General features: G+C 33.3%; 1 protein-coding gene across 2 annotated transcripts in view; it reads right to left on the bottom strand.

Annotated features, from left to right (window-relative positions):
* The window catches only part of LOC144847954 (dynein axonemal intermediate chain 7 homolog), a 90,869-nt gene that overhangs the window by 8,646 nt on the left and 57,318 nt on the right, over positions 1-24,905 (bottom strand). For both annotated transcript variants that reach the window (XM_078704574.1, XM_078704575.1), the window contains exons 5-9: positions 20,074-20,214; positions 17,159-17,305; positions 2,075-2,178; positions 981-1,215; positions 616-754 (exon numbers count right to left, since the gene is read on the bottom strand). In XM_078704574.1, coding sequence (XP_078560700.1) covers positions 616-754; positions 981-1,215; positions 2,075-2,178; positions 17,159-17,305; positions 20,074-20,214 — 766 coding nt within the window. The remainder of the gene's footprint in view (positions 1-615; positions 755-980; positions 1,216-2,074; positions 2,179-17,158; positions 17,306-20,073; positions 20,215-24,905) is intronic.

Here is a 24,905-nt window from a genome sequence, read left to right as displayed (position 1 = left end):
TATAAAATTTAGTTTGCAAATGTTCATCTATTTACTATAATTTAATTTGATTTGTAAAAGTGACCGGCTGTCATAAAGCGAAAACATGTATAAAAATCTTTCAAACTGATACTTTTTAACAGCTGCAATTGTGTTTATGTAAAGACGGCAATAAAAATGGAGAAATTTTATTCACCCCTTTACTAAAAAGTTTGATAGAGAGGCACAGGTGCACAAGGGTTGGTGGAGAACCACACAGGTCATTTTAAAAGGGTCAGCAACTGATGGTAGGATGTAGTTGGTAAAGTTGCTCTCACGCAAACGCCCCTTCTATTAACACCAGGCCAACAGACATGCGACTACTCCTCTAACCACCGTCTGAATGTTCACCGCTTTGTTCCAATCCAGTGATTTTACAAACCAATTTTATGTGCTTCTATTTTTTTTTTAGTAATATCTTTATCAAAATTTACTTTATACGCTTTGTACACACATTATTGTTTTTCTCGCAGAGATTATTAAATTTAATTTTTAAAGGGTAATCAGAATATATATATTTTGATATAAATAGGCATATTCTTCGAATTAACTTGATTTGTTTTGATTGAGCTTTTTTGCTTATCTTATCTTACTAACCTTCTTGATTAGTCTTTGGTTCCTCCTCCTCTTGTGATGTTGCCTCTGGAGCTGGTGTTGCACTTTCTTTTTCCTTGTTTTCTTCTTCATTCACTTCATTATTTTCTTCTTTATTTATATTTTCATTTTCTTCCAAACCCTATAACAGTCAATCAAGGAAAAATCACCTGTCTACACTATCAAACTTTATTTGATGTGATGTGACCATATATGGACATGATGTCATACCATATTTGGGAATATCACTACCATTTTTGGGCACATCACACTTTTCAATAATAAAATAATGAATTTGGGACCTTTTAAAGTAGTTTTGATTTTGAGAGTATGTTTTTGGTTGACTTTCTAACTAGTATCACACAAACCTCTGTATTTTCTTCCGTATCTGGTGCGCCCTCTTTTGAATCATCCTCTATCTTCTCTTCCTCCTTCACTTCTACAATCGGTGGCGCTTTCTTTTTCTTTAGGTGGTAAGTTTTACAATGATGCGAGTAGTGGTCGTATTTTGTCTTGATCATTCGTACAGCCACGTCAGATAGCGCAAAGTGCTTTGGCAACTCAAAACCCTGTTTTTCACCTTCAAATTCAAATGCCTTGAATCTGTGAAGTGTACACAATTTATAATAATATTATTATTTCTTTTTTACTCAATATTGTGCACAGAGGCACATCACAAGGTGAAACAACATTAGCTTCAAGGCACCTCAGATAATAAATACAATCTTATTATATTATTCAAATTAGTTTCAGTCCATTTTTATAGTTAAATGGCTGGTAATACTAATGATGCTTACTGGCGTATGACACGTAAATCAACGTTTTCAACACGACTGCGCGTTAATAAGCGCCATTACGCATTCATCGTCCCGTTTCATACTCATTATTATTCCATGGAAAAATTAATGAAGGAAATAATTAATGTGTCTCAGTGAAAACCTATTTTTAAAATTCTAATAAGATTCTTTTAAATTTGTTTCGATTGCCAATGACTTGATTTATCATATGAAAATGAAATAAAATTATGCTCCATTAGGTAATTAAAAACCTTGGGGTCATTCTCATACAAACGTTAAACCGTACGTTCTGTGGATTTTAATTAGGCACGTATACCATAAAACCACTGTAAAGAGTCTGTGTTGAAATGGAACATAAAAAAGTGCACACAAACGATTAACATTACAATATTACTGTAGGCACAGCAATAATTAGTGATAGAATAATGTTGACAATTGTAATTGATAACATGGCCAAGGACTCTTGAATTGAAAATATAAGATAAATATAAAAGTATATAAATAAATAAGAATATGTAGTACCTAAGTGGGTTTTTGGTCAAGTTTCTCCAAATCATGAGCAGTGTTATTGTAGGCACAGCAATAATTAGCGAATAATGTTGACAATTGACAATATGGCCAAAGATACTTGAATTGAAAATAAATACGAATATGTAGTACTGTACCTTGGGTTTTTGGTCAAGTTTCCCCACATCATGAGTGTGATCTGTGGGCTTGAGTGCACTATTTGTAGATTTCCAGTCTCTGTGTCAGCTAGGTCGGAAGCCTTCTACACAAATAAACAAAAAGTTACCATTACACATTTGATTTTTTTTAAACATTTTTAATGATGCCCTTAAAATTAGGCTTTTAAATTTAAATTAATGTTATTATTTTAATTCATAATGAAGGGCTATAATTTCACCTGTGTACAAATTTGACATTTTGCCATTATGTCTTCTGACTGGTAAGTAATTTAAAGCTCTATCTACACTATCAAACTTTATGTGACAAAAAAATGTGATGTGCCTATATATGGACATGATGATGTCATATCACTACCATATTTGCGCATATCTCTTTTTTTGTCAAACTAGTTTTATAGTGTAGACAGAGCTTAAAGGGCTCATCAATACTAGTGGATCAGGAATGCTAACAGTTTAGAAATATTATTTCAATAATCATCCTTTTTTTCCCTAGTTGTCTTTGTTGTTTACTGTTTTGTAAATCACAGGTTTTTTGCCCACAGGGATTGTTGTGATGTTTTATATACCAAAAAAATAAAATAAATAAAATTTCCTTGATAGCCAATCAACTCCTAGTTGTTCATTTTTGGTCAAATCAGGGTTTCTGTGGCCCAGTACATCTGCCTGGCTTTTGTGTGAGAATTCCGAAAATACAACCTACTGTGATTGTTTGATTTTCGGTAAAACATTCTATTCTGATCCATCAGAAAGAAATTGTATGAAAACAAACTGTGTCGTTGGACTCGTTCTATACCATTAACATGCCTTGTGTGAACATGGCCTATACTGTACTGTACATTACAGCACATTATTACCCATCTTGAAATAGTAAATCAGAGAACTGTCAATGCATCATGCATGTGATAATGTAAACAATCTTAACAACGAACAGTGCTTATTCACAAGCAAGGTAAAGTTCACTTTATGACCATCACATACATTATATCAAAAATGTATTAAGCTCTGTCTACACTATCAAACTTTATGTAACAAAAAAATGTGATGTGCCCATATATGGACATGATGATGTAATATCACTACCATATTTGGGCACATCACACTTTTTTTGTTAAACTAGTTTGATAGTGTAGACAGAGGTTTAATCAGCTAGTTTTCTCTCGTTAATGCAAACTATAACTAAAACAGTGTTTATGAATCAACCGTTTATTCATAGAATTTATGTATTGAATATATAAATGATTTATTTGTCGATAATATCACAGAAAGAAAGGGTTTTATAGTTTTGTGGGTTTGAACTTAGCCTAGTTTGCTGTAGTGTCAAGTGGATAAGAGGTTATAAACAATTTTCCCCTTTCATTTCCACTTGTGAGAACTAGAAAAACGGTGTTATATAAAACTTATTTATAAGTTTTTCTCTATACTAGGCTGCTATACTAAACTAAAGACCACGTTTGGAGCAACCAATTTTAGGCTTACTTTGTTTCTTAATTGTAGACTAAATCTAAACCAAGATGATTAACATTAATTAAAGGGGTATTTACAGGGTTATGAATTAATTTTGTTTTTTTAAACACAGCTGAATTACGTCAAATTTACAATGGTTCTTAAATTTGTTTGATAGTCTTTGTAATAAAACATATATAATATTGTGTTTCTTCACCAGCGTTGTGTTGTTGAAGTATTTGTAAAGCTCTTTCTACAACTATCAAACTTTATGTGACAAAAAAATGTGATGTACCCATGTGGATATGATGATATCATATCACTACCATAAGTATATCACTACAACTGGGCACACCATCACCTTTTTTGTAAAACTAGTTCAATAAATGTGAATGAAATGAATTAGTGTAGACAGAGCTTAAAAAGGATTATTGCCTTGGGTCTCCAGTGTACAGATTATCACATAGTAAGTATCATTTATGTTTTGCTTCTATATTGTCTGTGATTTTGAGAGAACATTCTATACATTTTTGCAAAATAAATTATACCCTTTTTTTTCAAAAACAGTTATTTAAAGACTTGCAAAGCAAGTTTTTATAGAACATTGTAGCTCTATTTGTACATTTTGTTAGTTAAGAAAGATAATAAAGCTCTGTCTAAACTATCAAACTTTATGTGACAAAAATTGTGCCCATATATAAACATGATGATGTCATACCACTACCATATTTAAGCATATCACTACCATATTTGGGCACTATCACAGTTCTTTTGTGAAACTAGTTTGATAGTGTATAGAGCTATTACTAAAATGAGGTCGGTGCATTAGTTTGCCTTAAGTCTGCTCCATATAATAATTAGTTAATTATTTCAGGTGTGAACAGACCCCTAAAGATACAATCATTTGAATAATTCTAGCATGGTTTTCCATGATCATCATCATTATTTCAAATTAATTTCATTCAGTTTCTATGCCAGATACAAAAACAAACCAAAATACTGATGAAGGGTAAAATTAATTGATACAATTGTTGTTTACTGCTTTTATAATCAATTATTATTGTATGATAAATAATATCCTGCAAGGATTTTAAAAATGTTGTATTGTATGTATTTTTCACATTTTAGGAACCCCTCGAAAAATGTTTAGTTTGAAGGGTTATCCTGATTTCCTATGTCAACTTATCATGCTTTGTTGTTTAAACTATAATTTAATTAATTAGGGACAAGTAAACGTTTGAGGCATATATTTATTATTAAATCCGGTTTTTTTTAAGTATTTAGATACTTGCAGCTGAATATCTATGGTTAAATATTGAGGTTCTCTCATCAGAAAAATGTAATGGATTTCTAATTATTTTACCGTATTTAACGGAATGAATTAAAAACATGTAATAGTACTATTTTGAACTACTGTAGTACAAGGAAGTTATTGATCAAACAAAAAGGTTAGATGATTGAAATTAAAGTTGAAAGGAAGGAAATAAACTGGGTCATTCACTAACCCACCTCCATCCCAGAATGACTATTTCCATGAAAGTAGTGGTAAATATTTAATGCATTTACCAAATATTAATTTCATGCATATGTTTTCTAGATTCCACATTTCAGGTGAACACAGATGATGATGTACTGTCTATTTGTTTTCCTACATTTGTTTTAGTATGAGGTCATATTTTACTCTAAAGCTCTGTCTACACTATTAAACTAGTTTGACAAAAAGAGTGTGATATACTCAAATACGGTAGTGATATGATATCATCGTGTCCATACATGGACACATCACATTTTGTTGTCACATAAAGTTTGATAGTTGTAGACAGAGCTTTACAAATGCTTTAACAACACAACACTGGTGAAAAAACACAATATTAAATGTTTATTTAAGACTAGCAAAACAAAGTTAAAATCATTGTAGTATATTTGACATAATTCAGCTGTGTTTAAAAAAACAAAATTAATTCATAAACCTGTAAATACTCCTTTAATTAATGTTAATCATCTTGGTTTATTGAAGCGCAAGGATGGAAATTGAGGATTTAAAGATATAAAGTCACGTCTAACATAATAAGTTATTTGAGATATGTGAAGAACATACTTAGAATCTTTTCAATCTAGCCAGTTACTATCTGGTTTTCATTGTTTTTCTACTAGACAAAATGGGTGAATTTTCAAGATACTAAAAGACCAAAGAACTGAAACTGGGTGGGTGTAAATTTAAAATAATTTAACCAAAACTACTATAAGTTGGAACATCATAGGGAATCTTTTTAGGCATACACACTACCAGTAATAAAAATTAGGTCCATCCAGTTCAGTGGAGTTTCACAGAACAAATAAACACAAGATGCACTACACAAACAAAGTATTGGAACTAGTCTTTAGGAGTGGATTTGAAGATGTGAGAAAAAAATGTCATCTGACAAGATTTGAACCCAGTAACCAGGGACTGAACGAGCATTCATATTAAAAAAGTTTGAGTTAATTTTAAACATCACAAGCGTTATGTCTACACTATCAAATTTTTAAGACAAAATAATGTGATGTGCCCATGGACACGGTGATCTAATATCACTACCATGTTTAATCATATCTTTTTTTGTCAAACTAGTTTGATAGTGTAAACAGAGCTTAATATCTGATGTAGACATGAACCACCACTACCAGGTGAGATAGTTAGTCTTCATATACTACATAAGTTTGTTTGAAACTTTGTGGGGATTTTTTTTCAAAGTCACAAAGGACCTACAGCCATCCAATAAGTGAAAATAATCAACAAGGGAAATTACTTTATCAAATTCATATTTGTTCCCGAGATTCAAAAGGCAAATATCTTTATTAATAACCTATCAGATCATTACACCTCAGTATTTTCATCATATCTTTGTATCTTTTTAAATTATTATTTTCCTCCATAAAAACAGGGATCACAGCATAACAAACAAGATTTTGAAAAAACTGATACATGGGGATTGTTTATTGAGGTTACGAAGTTCCACGCGTAGCCGCAAAGTCCCACGCGTAGCCACAAAGTCCCACGCGTGGCCATGAAGAAGCCACAAAGCTGGAACATTAGCCGTACTGTAGTCTTTATGCATGGCATACTCTATAGTTTTTCTCCACATCTTTCACACTTGCTAAAGGAATACAATTTTGATTAAGCGGCCACACACAACACACAAATGATGACGTCATAGCAGGTTAAATGAGAAACAACAGAATCTACAAATCAAAAATTATATATTCTCTGAATATGAAAATCAATGTGATCACATTAACCACCTACTGATAAAGAAAAAATAGAAACTACTTGATAACAAATGTTCCGCCGTACCACGCCGAGAATGTTAAAGAGTCGCTATCCAATCGAGTTTGAACAATACCATGAAAGCCCCAGTGGTATAATGGTTAGGACAACTGCATATCAAGCAGACAGTCCGAGTTCGAGTCTCGGTTGGGGCGACTTTTTCTCATTCTCACAGATTTCCTCATCTTTATCGCTTCAAATTAATTAATTAAATTTTAGCATTATCACCGGGCGGTTTAGAATTAATGTTCTTTGCCTGATGTGTTTATATATATATTAACCATACACATCCACTCAACTCTTCTTCAATCCCCCAATCTTAGCAGCTCTTAAGGCAATAAACTCTCTCTAATTAATCATATTGGACTTTGAATTATAAATAACATACACATTCTAGGAACTGTGTTTGTTTCTTTGTAGGTGATTCCCCTATACTTTTCTACAGTTATTTTTCTTTTGTTGTTTTTACTGACTGAATGCTAATTAAAGCTCTGTCTACACTATCAAACTAGTGTCATGTGCCAAATAAGGTAGTGATATTCCCAAATATAGTAGTGATATGACATCATCATGTCCATATACATCACATTTGTTTGTCACATAGATTGATAGTAATACAAATTTAGTTCACAAAGTCGAATGATTAATACAAAAAACATTTGCGACAATTGTTGAAACAGAACCATGTCTTATGTCATAAACAACATAACATTTACCTAGTGAAAATTGTGGATTTACGGATTACTACCCGGGAAATATATTATATAAAATATAATATTAAATTTGTACTGTATATAAATGTTACTGTTCATTTGATTTAGGCGTTTCCTTAATAGGGATGTCCCCTTGATAGGGATGTCCCTTGGATAAAGGCGTCTCCTGGATAAGGGTGTCCCCTTAATAGGGTGTCCCCTGGATAGGAATGTCCCCTGGATAGGAATGTCCCCTGGATAGGGGTGTCCCTTGGATAGGGGTGTCTCCTGGATAGGTATATCTCCTGGATAAGGGTGTCCTCTTAATATGGATGTCCCCTGGATAGGGGTTGGCCTTAGTGTTAAAACACTGCCTCTCTCTCTTCACAGGAAACTGTCCAGAAGGAGGAAAGGTTTTACTCACTGTATCTTAAGTTACACATAGATGAGTCCTATATTTAACACACAAAAAAGTCCAATGGGAATTTCCCAGTTCACATAACATTAAAGGCGGTGTCACCTGAGAAATCAAACATCTCTGTGAGAACACAGCCAGGCCCAACCTTTAATTAATATCCTGTATACAGAGATCTATACTTACTATGAAGAAATACAAGCCTTAGGAATCTAATAAATATTCATGAGCTATATAGTTAATAGTTACCATATGGTCACTTACGTTATTTAAATGAGAAGAAATTAAGGCAAATCTTAAAAATCTATGAATAATCTTAATTGTGAAGACAAACAAATATGAAATTATTAAGAATTCTAAACTAAAAATCCATATTTCTATTTTCAATTACTTGAATGCAGGTATCTATTAACTGTATAATTAATTAAATTTTTTTTTTTAAATGAAAATCTTATTTGAAGGCTTTTAACACGGCTTAATTTCAACAAACCACATAAGAAATCTCTGGAAACCTCTATTTCATTTTTCCTTTTATATATAAATAGGTATCCCAATGACAAAATTCAAATTAATGATGGTACTTTTTCTTTCAGTTAATCAAAAGGAACTTACTGAACATAAACTTTTGCAATTTAAATGATTGAAATCGGATTATCCATTCAAAAGTTATGGTCCGTTAAAATGCCCAAAAAACAATGATTTTTGCTTGAAAAATGGCATTTTTTCCAATTATATTTGGAACCATTTTTGAAGGGTTATAACTTTTATATTAATAACTTTAAAGTTCCTATTTTTGCCAAACCTATAGATACAACAGAGTTGTACAAGACTATTTTTTTTGGGGTGTCCTCGACATTTTTTTTTTTAGATATCGCCCTCCAAAATTCGTCCGAGGGCTTTTTGCGCGTATTTTTCCCAATGTCTCAAAAATGTCAAAAAAGTTCCTATCTTTAAATGATTCGTAACTTTTGAACCAGTGTGTGAATTGACTTCTTTTTTTGTGCATTGCATTAGAATGTAATATGTTTTTTAAGTAAGGTTATTTATATTGACAGGTAGGTATTTCATTTATTTCATAAAATATTGTTAAAAAATGTTGAAAATGTGAAAAAAAATATATATTGTGTTAAAATACTGTGTGGGTATTGTTTCTTTTCATTAAATATTATTTTTCGTAAGTATAATTTTTTTTTATAATTCTAGTATTTAAATTTATAATTATAATCATATATTATTTTAATTGATTTTCGAACCGCCAAAAATATTAATTAAGCCCGTACTTATTATGTGTTCGATTTCATTTCGAGCGCCCGGCCGGACGTAGACTCGGCCGCGCCTACAAGTTAAGTTATATATAGGCCTAAAGTAAAGCCTAACGCTAAATTCTGCCTAAGAAATATCGAGAAGAAACAGACGAATTTTAAATTTAACAAAGTAATTACCTCAATAGTATAATGTTAACATATTTAATTTTACTTCCCTTTCGATTATTGTAACCGAAAGTTGCACTTTAAAATGAAATATACGGAATAAAATAAGGCCAAGAAACAGTGTATAGTACATATACAACGGCAACCCTGACCAAAGCGCGTTTCGGCCGCCTACATATAATGGGTTACGGCCGCTGCATAGCAAATTCAAAGCTTCTTAAATTTCTTCGGTACATTTCTTCCTAACGTACTTGCTTTATATAGCAGATTGATATATATTCCACTTAATAATAATTTAATAAATCGGTAAAATTGACGTTTCGAAGCAAATATTCCATGCGAGGCGACATTTTTCGACATGCCTCGTGTGCGGCGAAGACTACTTCAGAAAATGGAACAGTCCACTGCGGGGGTATCCAATCATGAATTAACGCGCTAATACATGCATACCATGCACATTGCCTGTGCGACGGTAATTTAGTAATAAGCGGAGAACTGAATCCCCCGTAAGGAAAATGGTAAACACTGATATTTATGGTAGGGATTATTTTTTTCAGTGGTTGGTCTTGTTGGCCTCTTCGCACGAGGTCCACGCAAAGTCAAATAAAACGATGTGGTTTATCAAACAGAAATATAAATTAGCTTCAATTCAATACTAAATTAGCCAAATTTTGATAATGAGAATGACTCAAAAATTCAATTTTTATCGTTAAAATTGACATTTGAGGCGGATGTACATAATAATAATAACCGATTTACATACCAAAATAAAGAGTATTTAAAGCCTGATAACATGCAGCAAAAATTACTCCACCACCTATTATGGACCTCGTGCGATCGTGTTTTCAAAATGGGTAGGTGTTTTCCAAAGTTATTTTTAGCGCGCGGATTTCGGCTCGCCGGCTTTTGTACCTCATTTTTAACTCGCGTTTTCTATTAAAATGTTTAATAAACATAGATTAAAAATATATAAAAATAATCCCTTAAACAAGATCTTTCCAAACATATAATTTTTATTCACAAGGGTACATAAGAAATAGTATATTTTTAACTTCAAAGACACGTCACTTTTTGAAATTTCCCGAACGTGTTAAAATCGCGGTAACGAAAATCCGCTTCATTGGGATACCTAATATAAACATCCAAAATGCTATAAATACATATTATTATATTATAATGGGTACAGAGTCTCTTAGTTCATGTGTTAAAAACATCGTCTGTCCGACACGAAGGTCAAAAGAATCTGTTAATACTCAAAACCTTTCAACAGTCATCCTCTACACCTCTCTATCTCTCACTACATATCTGCTTCCACACCAAATAGAGGTACTTTAAAACGGTACATACAGCAAAACCACTACTTTGGGACACTCCTATTCAGGGGATACTACTATTATTAAAGATGTATTGTCCTCCAAAAAAAAAATGACAATTAATTAAATCAGACTTTGAATATGTTATTAGTTATCCGCTTGGTATACCAAGCGGATAACTCCTTGTTATTGTATGGGATCAATAGTTTTTTTCTGTATTATTCTTGGATCCTTCCTTCCTTTTTGTGAGTCGCGTTTCTCTAAAATGTGTAAACATAACATTTCATAACTTTGACAACATATGGGCATTTACGTGAAGTTGTGCACCTCCTATTTTTGAATGACGTCATAGTTGCGCAACGTGACTTACGCGCAATTTTATGAATTTCAATGATTGATTATAGATTAAAAACCAAAAGTCATTTAGTATTGACACTTTGACAAAATTTAAGTCATATCAGGGGCAATCTTTCTACGGATTAAAAATGGCATGTTTCACAAGAAGTTACGCGCGCACGCGCATTTAAAATTTCAAAATGCGCAAAATTAATTTCTAATCAACTTTTTATGCGTTTCTTGTCATTTTGAGCATGTCAAAAATTCCCACGGGCGCGCAATTTTTTACGCACGCGGTGCGCACGTAGCGTTAAAAACATATTTTTTTCTCTTGAATTATATTTTTCAAGTCTTTCCTAGTAATTTTGAAAACAATTTAGACCTTTTCCAGTTTAAATAACGCCATACGAACACGTTGAATTAGACAATTCGTGCGCGTTTTTTATGAAAAAGCTTAAAAAATCGTCAAAATTATGTCTTTTTTTAAACAGTCATAGTTTCTAAAGTAAACCGTGAACCGTTTATTTTTATTACAAAATCTAGAAGTTGATGAGTTGTAGATATCGGATCATGCATCGATAAGGCTAAAAAAACATTGTGACGTCATCGTATGGCCACACGCATGTAAAAATTAGGATTTTTGTCTCTTTCGTTATTGCTCATCACATTCAATGGAGCGCATCACGCTTATCTGTATTCCTTTTTCTCCTAAATTTATATATTGTGTAGGTCAATCAACTTTCTTTAGTATGAGATAAAAATATTTTAATTTTTATGACGTCATCATGCCTAAAAATTTTAATTACGTGGGTCATTAATTTCATCTTTACAGTAAATTTTAATCTGTAATAGCTCGTAAGAATAAAATGTGATAATCACGATTAAAACGTTTTCTGGAAGCTATTGGATTGTAGATACGAATTCATGTAAACATTTTGCCAATCGGATGTTGTGACGTCATCATATGGCCAGTTGAATAAAAAAAGTCGTATTTTCATATTTTGCGTAATAGTTCATCACATTTAAAAGGGTGCGCATCTATATTTTACGTATTCAAATTTCTTCTACACGTTAATATGTTGTTCCTGAGATAATTTCCTCCAGAAATTGCTATTTAAGTGTTTCATTTTGATACCGTCGCCATGTTAAAAATTGGAATAAATGGCGGGTCCCGTAATTTCACCTATTCTACACTGTATGTAATATGTATACAGATTATACTCTTTGCATGTATATACTATATGACACAAATTGACAGAATTCAGCACTAACAGCATATCATATTCTTCAGTTCTTGTCATAATGCCATAATCTTTATCTGTGTGCAATATTCCAACGTATGACGTGCACGTGGCGTTTGTCGTTGTGCGGATAACTAACTCGTCAAAGTGACGAGTTTCATGTCTAGTTTTGTAGTTTTAATAAAGTTAATCACTTCCAATGAAAAAAAAACGAAAAAAATGTTTTCACTTATAAAATGACAAAATAAATGGTAAAATTCAACCAAAAATCCATTGGCTGGCAGCCAATTTGACCATTTTTTGCTTTAAATCACATTTTTTCCAGGTAAATACATTTTTTTTCGATCCAATTTTTGGTCAAAGTGGATAACTATTGTGTTACATTAATCTGGAATATTAAAAAAAAAAAGTTTGGGAATTATTTTTTCAGGGGGACAATACATCTTTAAATGAACAAAGAAAAATATGTTTTAACACCATGGTTAGTAAACCCTTATTCAAAGGGAGAACTTCGTCCGGTCCTGATGTGTCCCCTAAATAGAAGTTCTACTGAATTTCATTTGCGACAATGAATAAATAATCTCATCAACGATTCCAACGAGCTGTACAAACAGCATTAGTGACTGTATTGATTACGAATATCAACCAAACAGATCTGGTCAAACAAATCCCTCAAGTCTTATGTATCAAGCATATTCATCATTATACAATTTGACAATCCTTTTTGCATACTCACGACAAAACAGGATCTAGCCATTTTTTATTGTAATAAATTATTATTAAAATTGTAAAAGCATTGTTCTTAAACAGCGGATAAACATAAGCATAATTTTTGTAGTATAACCCCTTTTGAGGGTCAACCTCTATTGAGGGAGAACACGACACCCCTGTCAAGGGGGTACCCATGTTTTGAGGGGACACTTTCCTGTGAAACAAACAAGGGGAAATAATTTTGTAACACTACAGCCAACCCTTAATATTCAGGAGACACTGTTATTAAAAGGAATAATCTGTGTAGTCCTTTAAAGGGTCCCCATAATTGGGGTTAATTAATTCAGCCTCATACATTTAGGTGAATTTGAGAATAAGTTTATGTAAATGCTACATTTATACTTATTGTTAGTTTTACAAGATCTCAATGTAACCGATGGCATTAACATGCTAATTTATTTGGCTATGAATATTGCTACAGTAATGAGCACAGCATTCTGAAATAATTAAAGTTCATTGACCCATACTATGACATTAAAAATATCATTAATGTTTTAGTAGTAGTACAACATCCAATGGATATTCATTTGGTATTCTCTACTAAAACAACCAGTGTTTAAGCAATTATTTAAACAATGACGTTTCGAACATGAATAGCCACTTAGTAAACTTGCTATCACTATCAGTGATTCCACAGCCGATTTCTATGACATACCAAAAGCTGATCTGTATTTTGTGTAGTTTGCATATTCAAGTAGTACTGTAATGCAGTAGAACGCTTTAGGAGACACCTTTCGGTGCCAATAAAGGCTCCCCTAAATAGGGCCAGCCTTTAGTGTTAATTGCATATAATTGCATTGCCTCTGGTTAATATCATGAGAAACTGTCCCCTTAATAGGGGTGTTCTAATAGGGGTGTGACTGTCACAAAGAAGGGGGACTGTCACAAAGAAGGGGTTCTACCACAAGTGTGTCGCATCAAAATCCAATTCCATATGCTAAATTTCTATAGTAAATATAGGGATTTCACAATAAAGCAAACTGTGAAATCTCCGTATAATTTTATTAGAAATATGTAGTGCATGGTAGTCTAAACAACGTAACCTGATTAGAGTATTGCAACATTCTTAAAAGAAGTGTTTGTATTATGGAATGGAGGTTGTAAACAAAATAAGTTCAAAGGTCAATAGTTCAGAGGTCAGCATTTTAAACTGCTTGGAGCAGTAATTGAAAGAAAGAGGAAAGAGTTTTAATACCATGTTATGCCTTTATATTAGAATACTAAACTGGACAAGACGAAACACACATTTACAGATATTAAAGGTAACTCAGTCAGTAGTTCAGAGGTCAACATTTTAAACTCCTTGGAGCAGTAATTGAAAGAAAGAGGAAAGAGTTTTAACACCGTTTTTATGCCTTTATATAGTAAACTGGACAAGACCAAACACACATACAGATGATAAAGGTTACTTGTGTTACGATTCCCTTTACAAAGATGTTTAATAAATTAACATATCTATGGGCCAAATATTACACAGTGTAAAACATCTATGGGCCGAATATTACATTATCACAAAAGCATGTATAGCTGTACATAACAAGAATAAATAGGGAAGAATATATTGCAACAAAATATTATATATTAATGTAACATAATAATTATAAATCAAATTTCCATTCATGCAAATTGTAAAGAACAAGTCTTTCTTTTCTCTACATGCAACTAATTACTTATTAATTAATTAATTAATTAAAAACTGCTATGAAATTCTGGAAGAAATATTATACTTAGATGTATATCTGCCAGTTAGCAAGGCTTATTAAAGTCTAAATCTACCAGATACTTTAGAAAGATAAGCTAACTCATAGAACAAGCAAACATGGATCTATATCTACTATAAGATAAGCATGGCACACATCAAGACAAACAGTAAGTAAGCATTCTCAACAAATCTTCAACAGAAAGACAAAGAAAAGAGACAGTCTAGCAATAGCATAAAGGTTTGTTGAAGCCTACTGTACAGATGGAACTAGTAAACTTGGATCTATATCTACTATAAGATAAGCATGGCACACATCAAGACAAACTGTAAGTAAGCATTCTCAACAAATCTTGGAAAGACAAAGAAAAGAGACAGTCTAGCATAAAGGTTTGTTGAAGGAGCATCGTACTCGGCAGTAAGGGCAAATGAACACCGGAAACAGAACAGATCGATGTCCATATGCCAGTACTATCAGGGACTTTAAACAATCAAGTGTTGATGCAGTTCTTTCTTCCGACTACCTCTTTTCAATCACCATCAAATTATGTCAGAAACAGATTACCATGTTACTGCTGCACACTTACTTAGCACCGTAGTCTTCCAAATATGGCATGATGGAAGTTTAGGCATTACTGGTATTTCTGGTCGAGGTTGGTCAGAGCTACCCATTTTCTAGGGATTCTCGGTTTTTATTTAAGCTGTTCTACTAAGGTTATTTTTCATGTAGCACTCACTATTAGAAACCTTTCAGTTATCCTAGAGTTATATTTGACAAGTCCAGTTAATGGCACAGTTATACAAGCACTTGCGTCGGATGTAATTTTAATATGATTCGGACAGCTTTAAAATGTTCTATGCTCAGCTATACAGTGTGTGAACACAACTTACAATATAAAAAAGTACAAGATAAAACACATTGTTTAGAAGACTTGTAAGGGTCAGCAAATGTGAACACAACTTAAAGATTATAAAAAAGATGAAACACATTGTTTAGAAGACAAGAATCTGCAATTACTTTATTCAAATGATGTCAAATGAAAGCAAAAACGATGATAGAGCATGGTGTCCGAGAGTGCCAGCAAATGAACATCGGAGAGAAATACAACGATGTCCATATGCCAGTACTACCAGACAAAGCCACACAGCAACGATGGCAACAGTAGCAGAAGCTTGAGTTTCACAAAGAAATGGCGTCTTGGTTATGGAAGAAGCATGAAGGAAAATTTGAAGATGAAGTTGAAGAATATTTCTAAAAAAAAAATGACACTGGAGAGGTCCAGAGCATGGAAGCATGAAAGATTCAAAACCGATTTTATTTTTAATTTAATCAAATTACTTAATACAGTACCATACTGTAAGAAACTATTTCAAGTGCTGATGTTTTGGCATGAGACAAGAAATCTTAAGCTCAGTCTACACTATCAAACTTTATGTGACAAAAAATGTCATGTGCCCATATATGGACATGATGTAGACAAGAACACAGCAGTGGTAAATGAATGCTCTGTGTATCATTGTAGGAGGCATTGGAACCACAATCTCAAGGTCCAGGGTTCAATCCTGACCTAGTCCCAACCCCACTCCCCCAACCTCAAATGAGACTTAGTTTATAAGAAATTATAAAATAAAGACTCTACTGGAAAAATCATGTCTACATACTGTGTACAATTCAGTACAATGATGGTATTATCATAAACCTACCTCATAAATATAATGGACAAAAAAACTACACGTATCTTTACCTACTAAAGCTTAAATCTGCTTTAAGAACATTCTTAAGATACCACTTATCCATTCAAGTATATACACGATAGTTTATAGTGAGTAAATACTGTTTGTGGACAATATCTGCTTTAAATTTTGTTAAAGAAGACCTATTTCAGAAATGGGTTTGCTTTAAGCTCTGTTTACACTATCAAACTTTATGTGACAAAAAATGTGATGTGCCCACGATGGACACGATGACGTCATATCACTACCATATTTGGGTATGTCTTTTTTTTTTTGTCAAACTAGTTTGATAGTGTAGACAGAGCTTAATTCTGGATCATACCTAGTCAACTGACAGTTTTAAAAGCAGATTTTCACACTCTAGCAAGAACATTTTAGAAGGTGAAAAAGCGTTTAGAATCTTTGAATAATAGTAGAAATATTTAATTACCCTATCAAACTCAGTAGTACAACAAACATTTACAAATGCTCAATAAAAATGAATTGGTGTGATAGCTTCTGCAACCACCACAAATTTGGCTTATTAATATTACATGGAAGCCATAATGATATTAATATTAGTAAATTATAATTTGTAAACATATTCGTGTACATATCTGTTACGCTCTACTGGTTTCATAGTTTACAGTTGCTGATTGTAGCAGTGCTATCAAAGTGTGCTATTTTAAAATAATGACTGTACCTTTAAAAGTTGCAAACTGGCCTCATCCAACTTGTGCGATATTAACGCCTCCAAGTCCGTCACAGTGTCCTGTAGGAACTTGTTATTTGGGTTCAGCAGCTCCTCATCAGTAAGACTTTTAATGTGTTCGTCAACTTCTTCGATCAACTATAAACAAACAAACAAATAACATAAACACATTTCTGTACAGGGTTGAAACAGTTGTCACAACAAACCATGAAACCCAGTGTACTTAGCAGTGCTATTGCTGGGTAGTTTAAAGTTGCTCTCTTTGCCATTTACTTTATAACACTTTACTTTATATTAGAGATTCCAGGATTAAATAAACCGGGGTCTGTCAATTCTCGGAATTTGACCAGTACCATGGGCAAATTCTGCAACACAGGGCATCTCATGTTTTTTACATTTCATGCCTGTATCATAGACCCTCACAATTTATGCCTGTATCATAGACCCTAACCCGCCATGATACAGGCACCACATGTGATACACATGACATGCTGTATTGCGGAACTTACCTATGATACTAGACAGATACAGCATTGATTGTGGCTGAGTGACCATACCAAATAAAATATACATAAAATATTATAATTCCTATGACAAAACAGTAACAAATAGTACATACTGTATGTTCACTTATACTAAGGTTAACTTGAAAGTAGCATATAGTGTGTAGTTATATACAATACATGTGAAAGTGAGAACACTGTCCAATTTAACATGTTTTAATCTATTCAGCTGACAAGCCTGGTATTAAGATAAAAGCTGCACTGTGGATTATAATACGTCGGATTTCATTGCACTTGCTCGCTCGCATAATAAGTTACACTGACCTCTGTGTAAATATTTACCTTTTGTGTAATGGAATAAATTACAATGAATATTAATATACTTAAATTTACCCAACACTTCCTCTTCCATTATACCAATTTTAAAATTTAGCAAATACACTTATTACTGTACATCCAATCATATTCCTCTTACGTCTAATAAAATCTAGCTTATTACCATTCTGACTGGGGAAAACCCTGCTCACTTGAAAACGAAAGTGGTTCACGTTTGAGGCGTTATCAACCAATAATTTTGCATAAAAATGTCTAGTTAGGCCAGTGCAGTACCATCAACATTTTCCTTCAAATAATTAGTTAAAAAACCTAAAACATCTTGCACGCTATGACTGCAGTAATTTTTTCAAGGAAATCACAGTACGGTAATAAAATTATGGCTGACAATATGTTCTTAATGTACAATTGGTCGACCGTCAAGTTCATGCCCGATTCTCTACAATTGGTTTAACGTGCGTGCCAGAAAACTTACAATGACAAACAGCGTAAAAGGTTGTTCAAAAACCTGTCCCTTCCATACCCGCTCAGAATATACTTCCGATTTCATTTGCTATTTGACTCGAAGTATTAAAAGTTTGTTCCAATTTAGTGGAGTTTACGTGCACCGCTCGACCAACACCATGTGCTCTGTGGCGGAACCGCTGTACAGGAAACGGGAACACATGTGTTCGATCCTTATGTGGAGGTGACATTGGTATGGATCAAGGCCAACTGACCTGGTTTCTGTGCCCCTTCAATTTGTAGTTTGGTTTTGGAAACGTGCATGATTTATTTTATCCGCGATAGTTGGCTCGGCAAGCCTTACCTTTATAAATTGTTTTTCATAGGAAATGTACAGTAAACTTCATGTGGGAGTTATATTACCTGGCATTAATGTCGCAGTTTAGCAAGGTTAAATCAAGATTTTATATCTATAATAATTTTCCAAAAATACTGATTATTGTTAAAAATAAACTTATGTTTAAGAAATTAATGACAGTGGTTTAAAAGTCAAGTTCATGTCCAATACTCTGCAATATTTTAACTGTTTGCTAAAAATAAACCTAAAATCCAAATAATAAACCACTATATCTATACAACAAATTATTCATCATTGAATATTGATATAATAAAAACAATTTATCAGTCATCTATTAATTTCACCTTTTTTCATTGTCTATTTCTGCGTACTAAAAAGAACAATCCAATGTCATCTAATTCAGAATGCATCAACGTGCTGACTTGACATATCAGCATTTTTAAATTAGTCTAAGCCGTCTGACCACAATTACATAGATGAAGATTATGTACAAAGTTCAAGCAGCTAATCAATGCTGTGTGGACAGCCATTAAAAATCCAATTACCAACTTGCGGAAAGGATATAGAAAGCAGAATACATGGTGTGAAATATTCAAAGTAAATGATGGGTTTGTGATACAAATATAGAATCAGTGAACAATTTGAATACATTTCAGACAATGCTATGGTTCAGTTATTAAACTCAATCGCTTGTTAAAAACTAGACTCAAATCACAATAATTATCTAGGTATTATTATAAAGAATTTTAAATTATTTAAGGTCAGGGCTCATGGTAATTGTGGTTATTCTTTCCAGCTCAATTTTTTTTGCACCCCCCCCCCCTTCCACATACTTTTTTAGCACCCTCTCCTCCACCATACATACTATTTTAGCACCTCTTACTCCTGCACACTTTTTTCACTGTATTTTCTAAATTATATCCTTTCCACATGCTATTAGAAATGAACCTCAGTATTTTGTACTGTTATCCTTTCTCCATGTTTACTCTTTTATCATTCACCCTCTGTATTTTTGTAGCTACGTCCTTGCCTCATACTTACCTTTTTTAGCTCCACCCCCACCCCACCCCTTTTCTGTATTTTACAAACTATATCCTTTCCACATACTGACCCTCAGTATTTGTAGTTACCGTATACTGCATATCCTTGCCTCATACTTAATTTGTTAGCACCCACCCTCAGCATTTTAATCTATTGCACCATTCCAACCATCAATTTCGTTTTAGAATGATGAGTTTTTTTGTTTGTTAATTTCTTAAAATACCTACTAGTAATGTCAATTTGCTTTCATCCAGCACATAGTCAATATGATTACGATCTTTATCCTCTTTCCACAGGTTGATGTAGGTGTTTATCTCTCCAGGTACGGTGGGGTCCGGAGTGCCGTTGCATAACATGTAACGATCCCACTGCAAAAGAAAAACGAAATACTGTATGAAACAACTAGAGGGAGTTCCTATTTCTATGAATTATATAATATACTGGTTTGGGTTAATCAGTATTTCGCTGTATTAAAAAAACTGTCGTTACATAGCTCAACTCTACACGACAACGTCTCTGTCCTCCAAGTATCTTAACACACACTATTTCAACTACCTGTACGTCCCAGATTCATGAAAATATCTTAGCTGAATATTCACATATGCCGCCTTGTAGTTTACCAATGGAGCAGAAATATTTATTAACGGACGACTAAAACATGATATGTATTATTATACCCAGCAAATCAAATGTTTCTGCATAATCAAAATAAAGACTCATTAATATTGACATAGGTTTAGAGTATTTAATCATTGCTAGGATGGTCTATGCATAATAATCACTACACAATCAATACCTGCAAAGGTCACGCTTGGTTTGTTTAAAACATATTTTATGTTTGAATTAAAGAAGCTATTCAATTCTATATAATACATGAAAATTGTATTATTGTTCTTTTTAAAAGATATATTTTGAACCACTCATGATTTTAAACATTTTTTTTTCACTTTCGATGCTATATTTATTTATATTTATATTAAATATGACTTGCATCAATTCTTAGTGTCATATTTCTTTCTTCTGCAGTTCAATTCTTCAAATCTAAATATGGAAGACACCTGATTAAAGAGTGCCACTAAATAGGAGTATCCCTTGAATTACAGTGCCTACTTAAATATGAGTCTCCCTTGAATAAGAGAGTACAACCTACTAAATAGGAGTATCCATTGAATTAGAGTGTCTACTTAAATATGAGTATCCTTTGAATAAGAGAGTACAACCCACTAAATAGGAGTATCCCTTGAATTAGAGTGCCTACTTAAATATGAGTATCCCCTGAATAAGAGAGTACAACCCACTAAATAGGAGTATCCCTTGAATTATAGTGCCTACTTAAATATGAGTATCCCCTGAATAAGAGAGTACAACCCACTAAATAGGAGTATCCCTTGAATTAGAGTGCCTACTTAAATATGAGTATCCCCTGAATAAGAGAGTACAACCCACTAAATAGGAGTATCCCTTGAATTAGAGTGCCTACTTAAATATGAGTATCCCTTGAATAAGAGAGTACAACCCACTAAATAGGAGTATCCCTTGAATTAGAGTGCCTACTTAAATATGAGTATCCCTTGAATAAGAGAGTACAACCCACTAAATAGGAGTATCCCTTGAATTATAGTGCCTACTTTAATATGAATATCCCCTGAATAAGAGAGTACAACCCACTAAATAGGAGTATCCCTTGAATTATAGTGCCTACTTTAATATGAATATCCCTTGAATAGGAGTGCAGCCCTGAGTATCCCTTGAATGAGAGTGCCCACTAAATATGAGTATCCCTTGAATAAGAGAGTATGACTCACTAAATAGGAGTATCCCGTGAATTAGAGTGCCTACTTTAATATGAATATCCCTTGAATAAGAGAGTACAACCCACTAAATAGGAGTATCCCTTGAATTAGAGTGCCTACTTAAATATGAGTATCCCCTGAATAAGAGTACAACCCACTAAATAGGAGTATCCCGTGAATTAGAGTGCCTACTTTAATATGAATATCCCTTGAATAAGAGAGTACAACCCACTAAATAGGAGTATCCCTTGAATTATAGAGCCTACTTTAATATGAATATCCCTTGAATAGGAGTGCAGCCCTGAGTATCCCTTGAATTAGAGTGCCTACTTAAATATGAGTATCCCCTGAATAAGAGAGTACAACCCACTAAATAGGAGTATCCCGTGAATTAGAGTGCCTACTTTAATATGAATATCCCTTGAATAGGAGTGCAGCCCTGAGTATCCCTTGAATGAGAGTGCCCACTAAATATGAGTATCCCTTGAATAAGAGAGTACAACCCACTAAATAGGAGTATCCCGTGAATTAGAGTGCCTACTTTAATATGAATATCCCTTGAATAAGAGTGCAGCCCTGAGTATCCCTTGAATTAGAGTGCCCACTAAATATGAGTATCCCTTGAATAAGAGAGTACAACCCACTAAATAGGAGTATCCCGTGAATTAGAGTGCCTACTTCAATATGAATATCCCTTGAATAAGAGTGCAGCCCTGAGTATCCCCTGAATAGAATTGACTTATTATTTTATATGGTGCTACATACAGTATTATTATGTTTTTCTTTTTCAGATATGGTTATAAAGGGAACATAACAGGTTTAACAGCCTAGTATGACTAATACTGGGGGGGAGGAGCGGGGAGGACGTAAAATATGTATATAAAGTGCATTCATTCATGTGCTTTCTTGAGAAAAGAAATTGTAAAAATATTAAGGTTTATGATGCACACACTGTAGCTGTACAAAGGATAGTCTGGATGATGACCTACAAAAATGGATTACTATAACTGTAATATAAATATACACTTTAATTTTATACATCCTGTCGCGTGGTATGATCTATAACAGCAGAGAAAACTGCCATATTTCGAGGCCATGTATAACAATGTACTTCCTTGTTGAACAAAAGTAAAATTACATATCAGCTTATTAATAGTCATATTAATTATTATCATTATCAATTTATTATTATTATTAATTTATAAGATTATTATTATAAATCCAAAGGCAAATTAGCAAAAAAAATTACATGACTGGATCTAAATGGATAGAAATAAAATTAGCAAAAAGCTAAATCAAAACAGCCATAAAAAAAAAAGTGGTAAACTTTCGAAAAACATTATTCGTTGTCGAGTACAATTTAAAATGAGATTAATAATAAATAACGTGTAGTTGAAAATGTGATATGTTGATTTTTTTTTTTTTTTCAAAATATTGAAATCCAAAACACAAATTGGAAAGCTTTTGTTTAATAACATGGAGGTAGTTAGAGAGAGGGGTGGATGACAAAAAGAGTGGGTGGGATTGGGAATAAATAGAGCATTCGTACCTAGAGGTTTCTGGGATTGGTGTTACATAAAGTAGGTTTGGTGGGCGTTTTCGCCCCCACTTCGCCTAGCACAATAATTACATCCAAAACCAAATTGTGTCGGTACTACAATCATGCCGAGATCAATGACATTGTTTCATCATTTCCAAGAAATTCAATACTGCCCGTGTTTAAAGAGAAGTGCTCGTTTTAGATGCTAAGAAGACTACCAGCATGAAATCATCTTAACTAATTAAGTTTATTCAATGAATCTCTGAAGAAAATAAACTAATTAATCAAATCAGAGGTGAATTCATAATGAAAAATATGGTCGCAACCAGATATTCCTTAATTTGCAGAGTGGGAGTGGCAGTACTTTATAATCTCCATCATTCTCCATTCTGTTTTATAAAAATTCCATGACAAAAAATAGTATTTTGGTAGTATGGATCTTGTTTCGAATTCTATATTTGTCCCTTAAAATATGCTATAATAATAGATAACACACGTACATATTCATAAACGTAAAGAATTATATACAGATAATAATAGATAGATTTCTACTATGACCTACTGTAAATACTGGGGTGGGTTATATCATACACCTGTAGGAATGTAGTCTAGAAAAGCAGGGTGGAGGTCAAAGGGTATGACCTTTTACAGAAATAGAATGTTATCAAGGGGCTTCTTAGGGTGTGCTGAAGGGTGAAAGGGGTTCAAATGAATTGCAAGAAATAAAGTTAGACTGCATCTAAGTGCCCTGAAATATCTCAAACCCATGAATAAGAACATAAGAATAGATAGATGTCTTTTTTGATTATATAATATTGATTTATTGATCAATTTATTTCATAATAACAAAATTCCATATAAAGAAACAACCAATACCAAGAAAACGAAAAAAATCACAATAGGATTTTCTCCCATTTTTAGTGAATATATTTGAAAACCTTACAGATAGTTCGTAGTACACCTGTGTGAGTGGCCGAGCGGTTAAGACAGTGGAACCGTAATTACGTAGCCATAACATCGGCACAGGTTCGAGGCTCACTCACTCCATGGGTAAGGACTATAAACCGTAGGTCCAGTGTACACATCTAGCTTGTGTGCACCTAGTACATCTTTCGAGACGAGTAGGGGGTTACCCCGGTGTATTAGTACATCACAGCCACTGATCACCAACTGGGCCCTCTGGGAGACCAGTCTTTGACTGAAGAGGTTACCCAGTATAAATATATATTTCAATCAATCAAACCTAACAAAATGAGTGAACGAATAACATTTACAAACTGCCATTGCTAGCTGTGCTATAAAACAATGGCTTGATGCTTACATTTTAGAACACACAATGGCCAATAGCTAAAAGGTAAGAATCACCTAATGCGTGAAATATTATCCAGCACTCCACTATGAACAAACTCTGCAGAAAGATTTAATAAAATCTAATGAATTTACCATCAATCTTGCACTGCCTTAATGTAAGAGTTGACTTGTTTATACTGTCAATAAAAAAAAATCAACAAGCCTAGATCACACTGAACCTATGATCAGTAATTAGCCTATGCATTTGTAACAAGCCTAGTTCACACTGAACCTGAACATTTCATTTAGTTATTCGACACAAGCAATCAAGTGCTGCATCAGCAACAAAGCGCGATCATGTGTCCGCAACCTCTGCTCATCAGTAATTTAGCTTTATTTCATTTCTCAAAGGAGAAGCCATGTGAATGCAAGTTAA

This window comes from Antedon bifida, chromosome 7 (assembly GCF_963402885.1).
Source record: "Antedon bifida chromosome 7, ecAntBifi1.1, whole genome shotgun sequence".
Lineage (NCBI taxonomy): Eukaryota > Metazoa > Echinodermata > Crinoidea > Comatulida > Antedonidae > Antedon > Antedon bifida.
This window is presented reverse-complemented; position numbering and strand designations above follow the sequence as displayed.